An 18728-nucleotide genomic window follows, 5' to 3' on the forward strand; every position below is an offset into this window, starting at 1 on the left:
TTCCTGTGTTCCATTCCTACCAGTCTCAAGAAAAGTAATATATTCCTGGTCAATCTATGTCCTGTGCTTGGGCTTAGTTTAGTTGTGAATATAATGTGGCCTCATATTGCTATTTTGACCACTAGAAGACCAAAATCAAAGTGTTTTTTCTAAAAATGCCTTGATGGGCTTCTTGTATAAGAATAATACATTTGTACATAAATGCAATAGTCTTCTAGTGGTTGAAATGGTAACATGAGACACTACTGCATTTAAGGTGCTCTTAGAAATCCAATGATGAGCTTTCTGATTTTGACCAGTAGAAGGTGTCTCTTGAAAACACCTTAATAGTGTTTCAGTGGTTAAAATCACAATATAACCATCGTTTCATGATTCTCCTTGGAATCTATATCCTTATTAATTGATTTTGACTATTTGAAGGCCACTCAGTTTTTTTTAGAAAATTCAGGTTTTTTTTTTTGGAAAACACTTTGGTCATTAAGTGGCCAAACTAACAATGAGTCCACTGTTGCATTCCTGGTGCTCTCAAGAATCTATTTATGACTTTTTGAAAAATAAATAGACCACGAGGTCTCTTTGGAAAAATAACTTAAATATCTTTTAATATCAAAATGACAATACGAGACTATCATTATATCCATGGTGCTTTCAGGAATTCATTCATGCATTTATTATTCATCTTGGCCGCTAAAACCATCTAGATTATTTTTTTGAAAATTTTAAAGGCATTTAGGCAAGTTCAAGGGTATTTTTGGAATATCATACGGGGAGGTGCATCCTTTGGAAAATTAAGAAATATGGTACCTTTGTTTGTAAGTGTCAAACTTTAGGTGTGCCCATTTGTAAAATGCCAATGAAAAATTACAACGTAGAGCATTGTTCATTCATGGTTGTATTTGCCCCAAAATTAATGTACAAGCGTCCATGTAAAAGTTTTTTAGATATATTATTTAACATATCAATTTAAACAAAAGAAATTACAAATTCCATAAAAGTTTTGCTTCTGAATCAAAACTAACAACATAAAACACACAAGACAATGTTAATCTATTCAATCTATATAACGTGTGTTTTATTTGGTTGGAACTGATTTGAGCAAATATGTGGTAACTTGGACTAACCAACTGTGGATTGTTTGGCCACAATAATCATTATGGGGCCTGTATAAGCTTTATGACATTTTGTGCATGCCACCTAAGGGGCAAACCACAAATGGTTACTACATTGCATAGTGCATATGCCATCCCTCATTATGCAGCCACATATGTGGACGATGTGCTCTATGTGCTTTTAAGAAAAATAATATCATTTTTATGTTCGAGGTGATTTTGGTCCTTCAGGATTTAGGTTCTGGCTTCATTCCTTTTTCCTTTTATCCTTGTGAACTGCTTCCATTGAAGTTTGACATTCCATCTTCCTAATATGCCTACATAGTCACAATCAACGTTCTCAATCAGTTTCTTCTTTCAGCTTCTCTATGCTTTTGACGTGTATTATGTTTTCTAGTTTTGCATTATTATTTTTGTTACATAATGTCCACTACCAACAGGCACTACCGAAATACTGTTGCTCGGACAAAGTTTATTCCATGGCCTATAGAAATTAAATTTTGCGACCCAAGTGACTCGTCAAAACAGTCACATCCAAGGTAATAGTTCAGTTGTGGTTCATGCTTTTTGATTTTGGTGTGATGCTCTAGATAATGTGATCCTCAGTTTACACACTACAACTTTTTTGTCTACCTCTATCATCATAGTTTGAAGTATTGGTTTAAAGCTAGAGGAAAACTTTCAGATGACGAAGCATTGCATAGGTACGTTGCAGCAAATTGTAGAACTATTGACTATATACAGCATGTGTACATGATGACATATGATACAGTTCTACTTCAAGTTGTTATGCTTATGTGATTTTATGTTTTTTATCAGACAGTACTACATGCTAAGCATTCCTTGTAGCACTAAACAACATGGTAAAACTTTCTTGTAGCAACAAGAATCTAGTGTTTAAATAGTGCTACTACTTACGCAATTTCAATTTTGGAATCGACACTATCATATGGGTATTTATGGTTAGGGATATCTTGTGCTCATAGAACAACCGACAGAATCTATTCAACAAAGGGGAGAATATTAATGATGAACTTTAGGAGGAACAATGAGGTAAGATTAAAATAACGTGGTAAAGTCAATTTCTGAAAGAGTTGTTTATTTGATACTTGGAATTAATCATCTTGAAAAAGAATCAAAGAGTAGAGTTTTTTTTTTCCTTTGAAACTAAAATTTAAATGCTATCCACTTATTCTCCTTTAACTAAAAAATCGGTAGTAGACCAAGTAAAAATTAAGATTAGTTTTTTTTTATTTTTTATTTTTAATCTAGGTATTTAGGCTTTAGGCTCAACTAATCTTGGAGGCGGACATCCTTTCCTCCGGTTCGCCCACAGGGTAAATCTGAAAGTGCGACGGCTTCTTGCCCAACAACCAACGTTTTAGATTTTTCATTCCACTAGAGGAAAATATTCCACAGTGTGACATAGCTGATATTTGAACCATGGGTACTAAATTTTATTTTGTGCCGAGTGAAATGGGTGAAATTTGTCATTCTACTTGTAGTTCGACATCGGCATTGGCACCACGAGCTGTCGTGGGGTCGTGGAGGCGTCACGATACCACAGTGACCTTCGCGGTGGGGATGTCCGCAGACGTGCGGGTGGGACGAGAAAAATTAATTAAGGTTAATAATTAAACTTATATTAATAATTTTAATCAACTCCTAACTATAAATAGGATAATTTAAACAACCCTAATAAAACTATCCTATAAATTTAATATATATATTTTATTTATTTTAATTCTGAAAATATATAATAAAATATTTATTTATTTACCATATAAAGGCACCGCGATCCTATATATATATTTTAAAAAATTATTTTTATTATTTTAATATTTAAATTAATTTTTTTATTTTTAATTAATATATTTTATAATTTAAAATATTAAAATCATATCAGTATGACACAATACGATACCAAAATCGTATCGTTCCGATTATAACCGAAAATCTGATACAGATTGAGATCTTTAACCAAGAGTTTAACAAATTAATTAATTGGTTTGTTAGATTCCTTTGTTATATGTTGTTAGGGGAATTATTCCTCAAGAACCCTAGGTACCCCCTCTACATCTTTATGCATATATTATAATGAAAAGTGAATGTTACAAATGGGCCCTTTACCTTTTACATATTTATGCATGCATCACTCCCCCTTAAGTTAGCTTGTTATAAATATACTCAATTTTAGGCCCTCTTCAACAAGTTTGCTAATTAATCATTCGAACTAATAAAAAAAGTGAATGATTTCATTAGATTGAACTTTCTATATACTTTGGCCTTCTTAAAACATGGGATTTGAGGCTATATGCTTTGTAACCTGATGCTCACACAAACTTCATCGCTCTTCGAGGGCATATTCTAACTTTTGGTCATCAAATGCTTCACTTAAACAAGCTCATATGTTGTTGGGGCTATGACCTTATATTCTACCTTTGCACTCTCTTGTCACCATTGTCTACTTCTTACTTTTCTAGGAAATAAGGTTTCTGCTGAAGAAAATGCAATAACCTGATGTAGATTGTCTATTTATGGAAGAACATGCCCAATTTGCATTAGAGTACCCCAAGACCTATAGATGACCTTGATCACCAAATAAGATACCTTTTCCTGGAGCACCTTTCAAGTAATGTAGAATCCTACTAATTGCTATTCAATAGTCATGACATAGACTTAAACAATGTCTAGTCTAGTGACTATGGGATAGTTCAAATTTTCTACTAGCCTTCTATACTTCTTTCGAGCTCAGTACTGATCTAACACTAGGAGTGTCTGTAGGTTTAGTCTCTAGCATGCATGCCTCCTCAAGCATATCGGATACATACTTACATTGTGATATATAGATATCTCTTCTTTTAATTGAACAACCTCTATATTAACGAAGCAATTAAGATTACCCAATTCTTTTGTTTGAAAATGTTGATTAAAATAACCTTTCAATTTTACGATTTCCATGGAATCATCACTAGCGATGATAATAAGTTGAGTTGAATTTCCCAAGCTAAGCTCTTAAAGATTGCTTCAGTCCATAGAGAGACTTCTTAAGCTTATACACTAGACGAGTCTCCCCTTGAGCAACAAAACCTTAGGGGTTGTCATATAGACCTCCTCTGAAAGATCGTGATGAAGGAACACATTCTTAATATCAAGCTATGCAGAGATCAGTGAAAGACAACAACTAGTGAGAGCAGGGGTTGAACTAAAGCAATCTTAGTCACTGAAAAGAACATATCAAGGTTGTCAACATCATAAACCTTGGTGTCCTTTTGCCACCAAGAGACCATTAAGCTGATCAACAATACCATTAGGTGAACACTTAATAGAGGAAGAGGAAAAAAAACGAAAACTCCTTTGCAAACCACAGTGGACTTCCCTGGAGGAAGGGGAACTAACTCTCGAGTGTCATTAAGGTGGAAATCTTCCATTTCATTGATCATAGCCTATCACCATCCTGAATCTTAAGGTGCCACTGGAACATTTTTGGGAACTGACTATGATGACAAAGAGGATAGAAAGGTAGAATATTTGGATGATAAAGATACATAAGATATAAAATGAGAAAATGGATAAAAAGTGAAACACATACAAGTACCATTGTGAAAAGCAAGGAGAATGTCAAAATTAAAAGAAGATTTGAGATGACAGCTAGCGATTGGAGAGTGGGAGAGTTGTACACCCACAGGGGTGCCTCAGATGGTGGGTTAGTAACAACAGAAGGAACAAGTGGTGGGTTTGTAAATACTAATGAAAGGTACATGTGGAGGTGGAAAAGCTAATGGGTATGAATGGAAGAACTTCCTAAACTTAGATAGAGATGGTGCAGATGTAAAGAAAAGAGTGGACTTTAAAAAGATAATATTGGAGAGAGAAAATCCCAGCATGTTTAGGAGGATGGCAACAATAATCTCTTTATAGATGACCATACCAAGGGAAATGCATTTGATGGATCGTGAAGACAACTTATCATGCCATGGGACACTAAGTGAACAAAGCAAGTGCATCTAAAGACTCATAATGGAAGAGAATATATAGAGCATATTATTAATAAGATAATATGTAGTGAGAATAATATTGCTATAGAAAGAAAAGGGACCTACATGTGTAGAAGTAAAGTTTGGACAATCTTAATAAGATGTTTTTTTTCTGTTCTACACCATATTGCTGGGTGTATTTAGACACGAGGATTGATAAAGAATGGTATCTCTCAGTAAAAAGAACTAAAAAGAGTGAGAGAAGTATTCTTTAGCAGTATCATTGTGTAAACACTTAATAGAGGTGCTAAATTGCTTTTTGATTTCAACAAAAAAAAAGGAAGAAAAGATTAAGAAAAGTTTAGACTGATTTTAATGAGAAAACACCATCTCATTCGAGAATAATCATTAATGAAGGTGACAAAGTATCTTAAACTAAAGCTAGAGCTAACTCAATTTGGACTTGAACATTTAAATGAACTAAGTAAAGCGTGCAGCTAACTCAACTTGGATCCTAAACATTCAAATGAACTAACGTTGATGAACACTGCTAAGGAAAAAGATCTAGTATGTTTACCTAAATGACATTATTCACATTTAAGAACTTGAATAGTGGAAAGATTGGGAACCATCTTACTCAAGCTCAAGACGACTGTAAATATGGAGGGATGAAGATGCAGTTAAGAGACTTGAAGACCATGAGGACAGATCCAATGGGTACAACCCATGAGACTTGTGCCCGACACCAATCTCTTTGTCTATCCTTAAATTCTGAATAGAAATAGAAGTGACGTCAAAGGTGACAAAAAAATTTCATTCAATGATCTAGCAAGTTTACTATAAATTCATTGGGCAAACAAGGCGATTAGCTGAGATGAAGTACTAACAACAGCTTGGAGCTGAAGTAGCCTGAGTTACTCCTCCAGTTAAATAACCACAACAGAACTAGACCAAGCTAATGAGAAAAAATCTAATTGAACTATGGTGGGATATGGATGACCAAGAGGGGATTTGACATGCCCATATGGTCCACTAAAATGTTCCCTTCATTCTCATTGTTGGTCTTGTCAAAAGTCAACATTATGAAGTGGTATGACCTATGCATTGGAGTGTGCTTGTTTAGGAAGAGGCCAATAGGTCTACAAACAGCACCTTGACATCACAAGTAGATTTTCTCAGCTTCTTTGGTTGTTGTGAAAGGAGATAGAAGATCTATTATTGCAACATCTTTGCATTAGCAAAATTTGAATCCTCAATAACCAAGCTTTGGATAACAATTCCATCAACATCCCATTCATCTTCTTTGACGTATGCTATAGACAAGTCGCAAAAGGATCCATTGGTGGCAAATGAAAATGATTTCAAATAGTCAAAAGGGTGTAATAGTCCACACCTCAAATAGGAATGAGGATTCTTTCAAGGGTTGTGGTTGTGCCAGAGAATGACACAAGACAAGGTGGAGGGCTTGCGTTGCATCCAACAGTGTCATGCACAACTAGGGATGACGAATGTAGCATGGTGAAGGATGATGTGGTGCTAAAGCAGTCCTAAGATGACGAGTCAACACACCCAAGGGACAGAGCCAAAAGGATGTCTCATGCTAATAATTGAGGGCTTCATACAAAGAGATGGATGTGTAGATGACCTAGTTGCGTGAATCATAGTTTAAAATTTCGAGTCGTATCGGAGTTTTGGTTTATGACCAAAATGATACGGTTTCGGTCGGTTTTGTATTGTGTCGTGCCGATACGGTTTTAATACTTATTAGGTTAAATTAATATTTTAAAAATTAAGATTGAATAAAAATTAATTTAGGATTAATTAAAATCTAGACATAATTATTAAGATCATGTAGATTTAAATTAAATTGAGGAGGAAGTTTTTTCCTATGTCTTTTAGAAGGAAAGGAATAAGAAAAAAAATAAAAAGGAATTTTTTCATGTGTTTAAGGATGAAAGGAATAAAAAAAGAAATTAAAATATGAGGAAGGAGGAAGAATTAAGAGGGGGAAGAATTAACCATTAAAAAAAAATTAACACTTAAAAGATTAAATTAAAAAAAAAAACTCAGCGGCCTAAAAAAATATTTAACGGTTAAAAAATATAAAGATTTTTTAAAATTGAAAAAAAACTCAGTCTTGCACGACTATCATGATCTCGCTCGAGGAGTCCACGTGGCCGTAGGGCCTTGCGTTAAACATCCACGAGGTTGTGGAGCCTTGCGCGGGGTGTGCCGGTGTCAACGTTGTGTCAGTCAATGGTTGGAACGATATGTTTCACCCATGCCACTTAGCATGACATGAGATTTTAAATCATGGTGTGGATGTATGCATGGAGAGGATGACCTTGATATATTATGTAAAGTCTTTACCTTTATATATATATATATATATATATATATATATATATATATATATATATATATATATATATATATATATATATATATATATATATATATATATACGGGCTATGCTGGGCGTCAACCCGTGCGCGCCACCGTGAGCGCCAGCCGACCTCTCCGCATTGCCGCCGTCGCCGCGCCGCCGTCCGATCACCGCCGACCGTCGGACCGGGTGCGTTGGACGCGCAGCTCGCCGGCGCTCCGGCCGGCGTCGGATTCCGGCCGGATGGTGTCCGGAATCCGGCCGAAAATCGCCTGGAAACGCGCTGTTCGTGAGGCGCCCACTGTTGGCCGGAAATCGGCGGGTTTCCGGCCAAATCGGGGCCGGAGACCGGCCGGGGTCGACGCGCCAGGCGACGGCGCGTCGACCCCGGCCGGTCTCCGGCCCCGATTTGGCCGGAAACCCGCCGATTTCCGGCCAACAGTGGGCACCAGCGACTGACGGGCGATTTCGGCCGGAATCGAACGGATTCCGGCCGAATCGGGGCCGGAGACCGGCCGGGGTCGACGCGCCGTCGCCTGGCGCGTCGACCCCGGCCGGTCTCCGGCCCCGATTCGGCCGGAATCCGTTCGATTCCGGCCGAAATCGCCCGTCAGCCGCTTTCCCCTGTTTCTGGCGGTTTTCGGCCGGATTCCGACCACCATCCGGCCGGAATCCGACGCCGGTCGGAGCGCCGGCGAGCTGCGCGTCCAACGCACCCGGTCCGACGGTCGGCGGTGACCGGACGGCGGCGCGGCGACGGCGGCAATGCGGAGAGGTCGGCTGGCGCTCACGGTGGCGCGCACGGATTGACGCCCAGCATAGCCCGTCTGTATATATATATATATATATATATATATATAATGAAAGTTCAATATTATAGATGGCTCATGCACCCTTTACATATTACACATGGGCCCGTTGCCCATAACATGTCTTGTGAGTTTGAGACTTAACTTCAAAGAAATGATCGAAATCGCTCAATACAATGCCCATCAGATCTTTTTCCAACGGCCAATCACTTTGAGAAACAGTATGCATAATTTTGTATAACAGGTATCTATCAGTCATCTGCTTATGATTTTTCCAATGCTATATTAAAAGAGTATCCTTTTAAATATAGTTCTGATTAATTCTAGAGTACAATATAGACAACTTACAAATCTATGCTTATCAGGATTTTACATGGATATATTGCAGATGTGTTGTAGCATATGCATCGGATTTAATTTTTTCTGGCGTCAGTCTAAACCCTCACCGGAGAAGGGGGGTGAAAACAGCATCATTAAGTTTGGACCATTCGTAAGAACCTTTTCTGGCTTGAATTTAGTTCTTTAGCTTAATGCTTTAGACCTCATTAAGATGAAGAGTTTCTTTTCCCCTTAGATTTACTTTTTTATTCATGCACTAATTTCATAATAAGTATAATGAGCATTGAACAATTTCATTCTCTTTACCAATCTTTATTTTTCACATATATTTTTATCTGGAACTGCTATTTTTTCATTTTGTTTCTGTACTTGTGTGATTGGGTACTAGTCTGTTCTGCACGTCTTTCTAATAGAAGGTGAGTGACCTTAAATGTCCCATTACTACAGAGAGCCTGTGACAACCTCAACCCTTAAGAATTGACTGTACATGTACTAGATGATCTACATCTATCTAATAATTAATTCATTTCATTTTTCTCATCTGATAATATATTCATTTCTTTTCTCTTTGGTTCCTGGTGGCATTGCAGGTGAGTGACCTTAAATCCCCCATTATTTTCTGGAATTTCACTCCCCCTTCTCCCAACTTTATTTGCCTTTTTTTAGCACCATATGGAGAGTATGTGGCAACTTCAACCCTTATCTTATAGGTTCTAAGTTTCATAATAAAGAATTGTGACTGTACATGTACTGGATGATCTACTGCAGAAAACCACAATGTTTTATTTTGAATCTTCATAGGTGTTGCTTGTCAAGGAACTGTTTCTATTCCCTGACCTTATGAGAGCCTTGCATTTGGCATGATGAGCGCTTCACTGACTTAACTTGTTGGTTCTATCTAGGCCCAAGAAATTTCCCTTATGTGCATTATGCACCTTTTATATACATTATTGATGGCTAGTTCCACTAAAGTTGTTTTGCCTAGTGCACATGGTGGTTTGTGTGATGGAAGAAGCACGTGATCCGTGTGATTGTTAAATAAAATTACAAAGCAGAATTAAATATAAAATCTGTTTCATGCCATGCTGATAATTTCTCTGATTAAAGTTGGACTTGGTATATCAATCCTAATTAGATAAATGTATGCATTTCATTCTTAACTCCTAACACCAACTTTCTTGGTAGCAAACTTTTAGCTTTACTTGTTCTAGATCAACCTTTTACGGGTATGAGGCAATATGTTATTGTCCATTATTCAACTTCAGGAGCAGTTCATTGGGATCTGAAGGTAGGAGATTTAAGCCTAGTCTGTCTATGCACTGCTTAACGCCAACATACATTGAGAGAAAAATGTCCTGCAATTTTTGTTAGCACTGTTGTTAAGGATACGATAGCAAATGCCTGAGACACTTAAAACTTTACATCTAGGAACAGTCAGTTTTGTGCACAGTGATTCATCAAAATTGAAAGGATTATACACAACAAAACACCAAATTTAGAAAAGATTCTGAAAGCCTTTGTTGTTTTTTCTTTGCTTTATCTTTCTATTATTCATGACATTGTTTAACATATCTACAATGACTTTTCTACTTTTGCAGTATCTGGTTCCACAGGCCTGTAAGAGCTGATGATTGGTTGCTCTTCGCCGTGAGTATCGGTCCAACCAACTTATTGCTCAAATAAGTAAACAATATTTTTCTTACTGCGTATTTCAACACAGATTGAGAGCCCATCTGCCAGTGGAGGACGTGGGTTTGTCACCGGTCATATGTTTAACCAGAAGGGGGAGGTGATTCTTTTTTAAGGAAAAAAAAAACTCAAATTGTGAATTTTGTTACCATTCACTGCCTTCCAAGTAAATCTGCTTCATTCCTTTATGCAGCTTATGGTGTCGTTGACACAAGAATGTCTAATTAGAAAGCTTAATCAGAAAAGCCAAGTCCCTCATGCAAAGCTCTGATTTCTTCCTCCAAATATACCTGATCAAGTAGTATATGTTTCTGATTCGAGATTACGAAGCGATGTTATTCAAAGGATAAGAAACATGGAAGGGTTCCTACGTTTTAGTTATATGAAACTTGGAGGCATGCTGCAATTCCTGTGCATTTTGCAGCAATCCAATAACTGCAAGTACTCTCTATTGTTTGTGAAATTATCAGGATTGATTAACTTCTATGTTGTGTTTATTTGGACGAAGGGAGATGAAATTAAATCCTTAATATAAATTATTTATTTAAAAGCAGTGAGGAAGAAGAAATTTAATTTCTCTAATTTTATTTAAGTTTTTAATAAACATGTCATTATTGCTTTCCTTCTACTTCAAAATAATAAAATATTATTAGTCTTTTATTTACTCTTTTCCTTTTTGGTGACTTATAGTATTTTATTTCCCACATATTTCCTCACCTCTAAGCAAAATCAGAGTGAAATTTATACTATTTTATTCCTCTCATTTCCTCACCTTTAAGAAAAATAATAGTATGTATGGTCGAAACCGTTTAGTCAATGTAGTGTATTTAAATATGTTGTAAACTCATGTGAATTAAATTATATAAGCAATTAAATGTTAAAGTATTATTTTGTGTGGAGATATTGGTCTCAAGACTCAACTTTAAACAATATATTTTGGGTTTCATACGATGATAACATTAGGTATGTTTTATTTATTTATTTATTTGATAATTTAAGTATTCAATCAATCTTGTTTGATCTCATTGAAGTTTTTTATCCATCATTAGATAGTCAGCGTTCCAAGGTTGATTTTTTATTGGAGAAAATTAATTTGTAGTGTGTCCTAGTTAGAAATTAATTTATGGATGTCTAATTAATTATAAAAATATTTTATCATTGCACCCTAGCTCTTTATGAATCATAACATTAATGTATTAGTATTAATATCTTAAATTTATTAGTTAAGAATAGTAGTTATCAATATCAACATAACTTGTAAATATTAACATAACATAAATAACAATATGCCTTCCAATTACTATATAATATAACCTTATTAATGTTATAATACTTTATAATATTAACATATCTTGAATGGTAGTAAGCCTTGTAACTAATACCATTATGACTTTTAACTAATTTTAGCATGATACATATTATAAAACTAGTGAATATTAATATGGAATGAATATTAATACTCTTACAACTCATAATTATATAACATTAATACTAACAAAAATAGTATTAATTAACTTATAATGATATATTAATTGAAACCAACACATTTCCTTATAAATATTAGTTAGTTAAACAATGTACATCATATGACTTTTATTTGAAGCAAAATTCACCAAGGATTTAAGTTGGAAGTTGCAATGAGTTCATTATGAACAAGACAAGGCACATAGCATTAAATCATGGCTAACCGTGAGGTCACAAGCAGTGAGGGGGATGTGGATTTACATTGAGGAGAAGCGGAAGTGTCGTTACTCCCCATTTACTCCTCTCATTCGCTCCTCTCTCTCCCATTTGTCCCTCATTTCTATACCCCTATCCCTCCTACCCCTATCCCTTTATGGGATCATGTACAACCGAACCTTGCCAATAAGAAAACTAACAATACTTGACGATAATAGCTTGATTGACGATTTTGACAAGCTTGACTACTTTGACTTGGAAAATCTACTAGGCTCTTAGGAAGTTGAGATCCCCATGGACCTAGGGAATCCAACTTACTTACTCCACTTAATCAATGATGTGCGTAGGATATATATACATTTATGATGTTTACATTGCACATCTTTCTGCATTTCGTGATTATTTCTTACGTTTGTCACATCCTTTATTTACGCATTAGGCGTGTTTTCTTCATTTCCTAGTTCGGAGGTCTGCTCTTATTTTTATGCTTTTGCAGGACGAAAATGGAACGGAGAAGGTGAAACGGAAGATTAAACGAAGACAAGGCAAGACAGGGTCGTGCCTCCTAGGCACGGCCGTGTCTCAGACCCCAAGGGGTCGTGCTCCCAGTGCTTCAGCCACAGAACACCACCTTCCCATGGCCGTGCCCATCAGGCACGGTCGTGCCCTCCCGTGCCCACACAGAGCAACAACTTCACATGGTCGTGCCCACCAGGCACGGCCGTGCCTTCATTCTGCAATCCAACAGAGAAGCATCAGCACATGGTCGTGCCCACCAGGCACGACCGTGCCTTTACCCGTGCTTCACCAACAGAGAGCCAACTGCTTATGGCCGTGCCCACCAGGCACGGCCGTGTCTCCGACCACAGAAGAAGGCTCATGTTTGTGCCGTGCCTGCCTGCCTCCACGCTGCAACTCGACATGGTCGTGCCTCATAGGCACGGCCGTGCCCCATTTTCCAGAGGCCACCACACCCTGGTCGTGCCTACCAGGCACGACCGTGTGACGGAGCCGTGCCAGCTGAGTATCCCAGGCCGTGTGGCTAAGCACGGCCGTGTGGCGAAGGGTAAATAGGGGGACCTATAAATACCCCCCTAAATTGCCCTAAAAAGGGGGAGAGACCTTGGGAGTCAAGAGGAGCCACCGAAAACGTCATTTGGAGCAAGATTCGATGATCCATCCATCCTTTTGGAGCTATTCCACCGCATCCATTCCACCGTTGACGAGGAGCTTGCAAGGCGAAGAAGAAGACACATATTGATAAGTTTTATTTCCTTTTTCTAGGATCTAAAATGTATTCCTTCATCTCTTCTTCGTGTTGTATCCCCTCCGTTATGGAGTAGATCCTTAGATTCTAGGATGTAGGAGGAATCGAGGTGTATTATGGATGATTGATACTATGGATTTGTATTTACCATGTTCTATGATTTATTTGTGCATTTTGCTTTATGGATGTTGTGCTTTGTGCTTATTGGATGATATGATTATGAATGGTGCAAATCTATGAGGATGAGGATAAATTGTGGTTTAAGGAAATCTTAGGATCGTATGACCGGGGTGCCTTGTGACAGAAGGTGAACCTTTAACCGGACTTTCCGAGGAAATTCTTAGATTGCAATGAATCTTCATGAGAGATAGCTAACGGTTATTGATTGTTAGGGAGAGGTCCTTAATTGGATACCCGGTGACAGGGGGTAGGACACTAGTAGTATGCTGGAGTGCCCGGTGACAGCGGGAGAGCTATAACCAGGCTATCTGGGGTCATCTCAAACTAACAATCGTAACGTTAGAGGATTAATGATTTATTCCGAGGAAACCTGACGAGGTCTAATTGGATATTTTGGTTAGAATCTCTGCAAATGTATGAATATTGAGGAATGGTAAGGAGTCCATAGTCAATCAAACATAATCTCGAGGAATCCAAAGTCCTAGGATCGTTTTCCCAAATCCTGTCACTAGTTGATTTTGCTTCGATTGAGGTTTAGGTACTCAGCAACACTCTCACTTTCCCCAATCTCAACCCAATTATATGATCTCTCCACTCTTCTTGTGATTGTTTAGTGATTGATTCCACGGTCCCTGTGGTTCGATATCTTTTATTACTTGACGACATTCCGTATACTTGCGGAAGTACATCAAGTTTTTGGCGCCGTTGCCGGGGACCGTGCGTAATTTTTCACTAAGCTTTTACATTAAGAGTTTTTCTTTCATTTATACATTTGTTTCCATACAATTCTTTCAATTCTTATATAATTCTATTATATTCTTAATTGCATAATAAGATGCCTAATCAATTGTTCTTGGCTCTGTAGGAAGGGAATCCAAAAAGATGGATCTACCGCTAAAGAGTTATTCTTCACCAATTTCAGGAAGATCATTAGATCCAATCGTGCTTCCACAAATTTCTGCTCTGAGCTTTGAGATAAATCCGGGTCTTATAGCAAAAATTCAAGAGGTTCAATTTAAGGGAATCGAAACAGAAAATCCTTATATCCACCTCATGGAGTTCCATAGATATTGTAACACTGTGAGATATGAAGGAGTTCAACCCGAGTTCATCTGGTTATTGATGTTTCCTTTCAGTCTCTGTAGCTCAGCCAAGGATTGGATGTACTCATTACCATCTAAAAGCATCAAATCATGGGATCAATTAGAACAAGCTTTCATAAATAAGTTCTTTCCTCCAAGAAAGGCGATGTATTTAAGAAACAAGATTCTGAATTTCCAACAGATAGAAAAAGAATCTTTATGTGATGCTTGGGACAGATACAGAAACATGCTCCAACAATGCCCACATCATGGAATTGAGGAGTGGTTGATATTGCACACCTTCTATGTGGGACTTTCTTTTGAAAATAAGAGCATGTTAGATTCAGCTGCTGGTGGATCATTATTGAATCAGAATAAATCAGATGCCTATGAGATTATCAATCTAATTGTATCAAATATTAAAGATTGGGCTGTTGACAATAAGGAGGTACTTTCAGAGAATATTTTTGACACAAAACCTTTTGGAGTTCAAGAGGAAAGGGAAGAAGAGGATACACCAGTATTCAGTGATGTCACTTCAGAAGAATCCATTTCCCCAGATGATACAGCAAGTGTAGAGACGAAAGATTTTGAAGAAGATGATGAAGAGTCTGGTTATGAGTTTGAAGATATAGTGGAGGAAATAATATGCTATCCACTTTTAAAGGTCAGCACAGAAGAACTAAAACAAGAAGAAATCTCACCCCCTGTCGAACTAAAACCCCTTCCATCCAACCTTAGGTATGAATTCCTTGGGGCAAATTCGACATTCCCTGTAATTGTAAATGCTGATCTAGATGGTGTCTCTACTAAAAAATTATTGGAAGTATTAAGAAGGCACAGAAAAGCAATCGGATATTCAGTTGAAGATTTAAAAGAAACAGTGGTATCAAAACCTGATCGTGCAACACATATGCGTAAAATAATTTTACGTGATATAGTTCGTTGTAAATTTAATTAAGGAAAATTTTGATTTAATTAGAATTTCTGATTTTAGAAATTTCTTATTGATCAAGAAATTTTGAATTAGGAATATTATTTCCTAAATAATAAAATTTTCTTAATTAAAATTATTTTAAAAGAAAATATTATAATTTAATTTAGAATTTCTAATTGTAGAATTTTTTAATTTATTAGGAAATTTATTTCCTAATTAATTAAAATTTTTAATTAAAATTATATTTTTAAAAATAAAATATGTGATTATATATGAAAAATTATTTTTTAATCTAATTAAAGAATTTTGATTTATGAAATTGAATTTTTAATCATATTTTATTAAATGATACTATAACTATAGCTGAAAATAGTCATGATTAATTACATTAATTATGTTCATGTCATGCCATTTGTTATGATTAGTTGCATTAATTATGTTATGTTATTTATTGTCATGTCATGTAGATAATTTGGTTATTGCATGAAAAGAGGATGACACTTAAAACCCCATACAAAATTATTAAGGCTAACATCTTTCGCTAATATGGTAAGAACCAGAGTTTGCTTTCTTGTTTGGGTTGTTGGACTCTCTCCAAGCTCGACTTGAACGTAAATATGTTCGAACCATCAAGATATAATCTCACGATTAGCGGGCTGACTTTAACTTGAAGTATTGATTTGTTGGACTCACTCAATGTGGATAGAGGTAGAGTTGGGTGTTATGCATATGATGTATATGTGTTAATATGTTAACAACCCGATGATTATGTGAGCATTCAAGTAGTTGATAGCATAATGTGATAGTTAGGTATACGTGATACATAATCGGTATATGATACCTACCACTATAGCTAATAATGGCTTGTTGGACTCACTCTAAGGGTGCAAATCATGAGATGATTGTTTAGGGAACATATGTATCATATTCATTAATAAAGGCAAGGTTTGCTTATTATACTTATTTCTTGACCGTGCTATAGGAATAAATATAATAGTGTCCTCTAGTAGTAGGTTCTTGTCTACAGCATATCGATTGGTAGAATTGATAGTGAGAGTCTGTAGACATATATAGAACACTACTCTTAATTATTCCTAGTCGAGCATTAATATGCAAGGACAATATTAATGCATTGAGACTAGCATGTAGGATAATTGATGACTTAATCTCACAAGTCATGGATATGTGATATCACGTTGACACATGGGTACATATTAGAGACTATGTACTAATTGACCCGCCATGAGAATATTTTATGGATCGTTATATGAGTGTCATAAACATTCTCATGTGACTATTAGTATGAATAGTCCTTAGACCTAAAGTCACTACGGTTCCCTACATAATATGTTGCATACTTTGCCTTCGTCAAACGTCACCCGTAACAGGGTTACTATAAATGTGATCACTTGGTATGCAATAAGTTATACGGAGAGATGTGAGTGATATAGATAGGATCTATCCCTTCCATATGATGGAAGTGATATCTATGGGCCCCTTGATAGAGTAGAACTGCAAAAATGCATGACCATGCTCAAATAAGTTAATATGAGATATTGAGCTTATTTGATTGAGTAGTCTACTTGGAGATCAAGAAATTCATGATTAATAAGAGAATGACACGGTCTATGTCTCATTGATTAATCTATATATCAAGGATAGAAGGACTGAGTCATACAAGATAGTAGTCACAGAAAGGTTGTGTCGGATCTCGACATTCTCGTCACTTGGGTAGCAATGATGTATTGCTAGATGTCGCTCATTGCTTATGTCTCTAAAATGGTTTTAAAGACATTGCCAACGTTACGAGAACCTATTGTGTCACACACTTAGTACATGTGATTTGGAGATGGTTCATGTGATGAATCATTAGGCCATTGGATTGAGTATAATGTAGATTAGACTCATTGAGTAGGACTCAAGGTAGACTCGTTGAATTTAGACTCGAGTTGGACTCAGTCGATTCGGATTCAATGGCACTAGTCTAGTGGGAGATTATTGAGTGTGACTCGAGTTGGACTTAAGTCAAATCGAATCCATTAAGAGGGTTGCATGATCATCATGCATGAGATTAATAGGGTATTAATTTCCTCATCATTAAGAGGGTTGCATGACCACCATTAAGAGGGTTGCATGATCATCATGCATGGCATGCATGGGATTAATAAAGGTATTAATTCCATGGAATCTCAAGAGTCAAAAACCCTTCATATTCCATGGTTGGATATAAAAAGGGATGAGAGGCTCTTGAGAGGACTTTTTGTTCTTCTTCCTCTTCTCTTCTACCTTGACTGAACCTAGTATTGTGGCTAGCGCCACGATCTGGTTCCTCTCCATCTCAGTGTTCGTGTGGATACCATGGAGGCGCGAACACACTGATCATGCTGAGATCCGTCAACCTTTGAAGGCAAGAGTTGTTGTCGGGATTGCGAATGGCTCGCATCAAAGGTAACCTCGATTCCAGTAGATAGAATTGGTCAAACGAGTATGGTTTTTCGTATAGATCTCTGGAGGGATCCTTTTTCCGTTGCGTTTATGCGGCTAAAATTGTTTTTAGGCGCATGCAAATCCCAATAGTGTTATCAGAGCCACTTGCGAAAACATATTCATTTTAGTTCCATATGATATAACTTAGAACATGTTTATTATGATCTGCGCGTTGTTCATGACAGACTTAGCCGAGTAAACTAAGTCAGACAGTCTGTTCAGACTTAGCCAATTAAACTAAGTCGTGCAGTCTGACAAGCAGACTTAAATAAACTTAGTTAGACAGTCTGCCAAACAGACTTAGCCGAGTAAACTAAGTCGGGTAGTCAGTTGGACAGACTTAGCCGAGAAAACTAAGTCGGCCAGTCTGTTGGACAGACTTAGCTGAGTAAACTAAGTTGGACAGTCTGTCGAGCAGACTTAGCCGAGTAAACTTAGTCGGGCAGTTTGCCGAGTAGACTTAGCCGAGTAAACTAAGTCGGGCAGTCTGCCGAGCAGACATAGCTAAGCAGACTTAGTCGTGCAGACTTAGCTGAGCAGATTAAGCCGAGTAGACTTAACCGAGCAGATAGTCTGCCGAGCAGACTAAGTCAGGCAGATTTAGCTGAACCGGGTGGTCTTGGGTTCATTATGATGAACAGTATGGGCACCGACTCATTACTAGTATAGAAATTTAAGAATTGTTCTCAATTCTGAAATTGTAAGTATTATCTTGAGTCCATTAAGAGAAAGTAGGCATGTGATATCTCATTCGCTTGATGTATTTCGTAAATGAATATCATACTA

At 36.9% G+C, this 18728-nt stretch overlaps 1 protein-coding gene and 1 non-coding gene across 2 annotated transcripts in view; one reads left to right on the forward strand and one right to left on the reverse strand.

The window, feature by feature from the left end:
• The window catches only part of LOC141835989 (acyl-CoA hydrolase 2-like), a 58008-nt gene extending 47149 nt beyond the window's left edge, over nt 1–10859 (forward strand). Inside the window, exons 12-17 of the mRNA XM_074723407.1 lie at nt 1550–1648; nt 1757–1813; nt 8670–8771; nt 10219–10267; nt 10341–10409; nt 10503–10859. Of these exons, the coding sequence (XP_074579508.1) occupies nt 1550–1648; nt 1757–1813; nt 8670–8771; nt 10219–10267; nt 10341–10409; nt 10503–10580 (454 nt within the window). The 3' untranslated portion in view covers nt 10581–10859. The remainder of the gene's footprint in view (nt 1–1549; nt 1649–1756; nt 1814–8669; nt 8772–10218; nt 10268–10340; nt 10410–10502) is intronic.
• A 3829-nt stretch (nt 10860–14688) lies between these two features.
• Nucleotides 14689–14794, reverse strand: LOC141836778 (small nucleolar RNA R71). The gene has a single exon (XR_012602495.1). It is a non-coding gene; the product is annotated as a small nucleolar RNA R71 (small nucleolar RNA).
• Nucleotides 14795–18728: the final 3934 nt, after the last annotated feature.

The sequence above is a fragment of the Curcuma longa genome, chromosome 10 (genome assembly GCF_044706935.1).
Source record: "Curcuma longa cultivar G26 ecotype Majalengka, Jawa Barat chromosome 10, ITB_CL_G26_1.1, whole genome shotgun sequence".
Lineage (NCBI taxonomy): Eukaryota > Viridiplantae > Streptophyta > Magnoliopsida > Zingiberales > Zingiberaceae > Curcuma > Curcuma longa.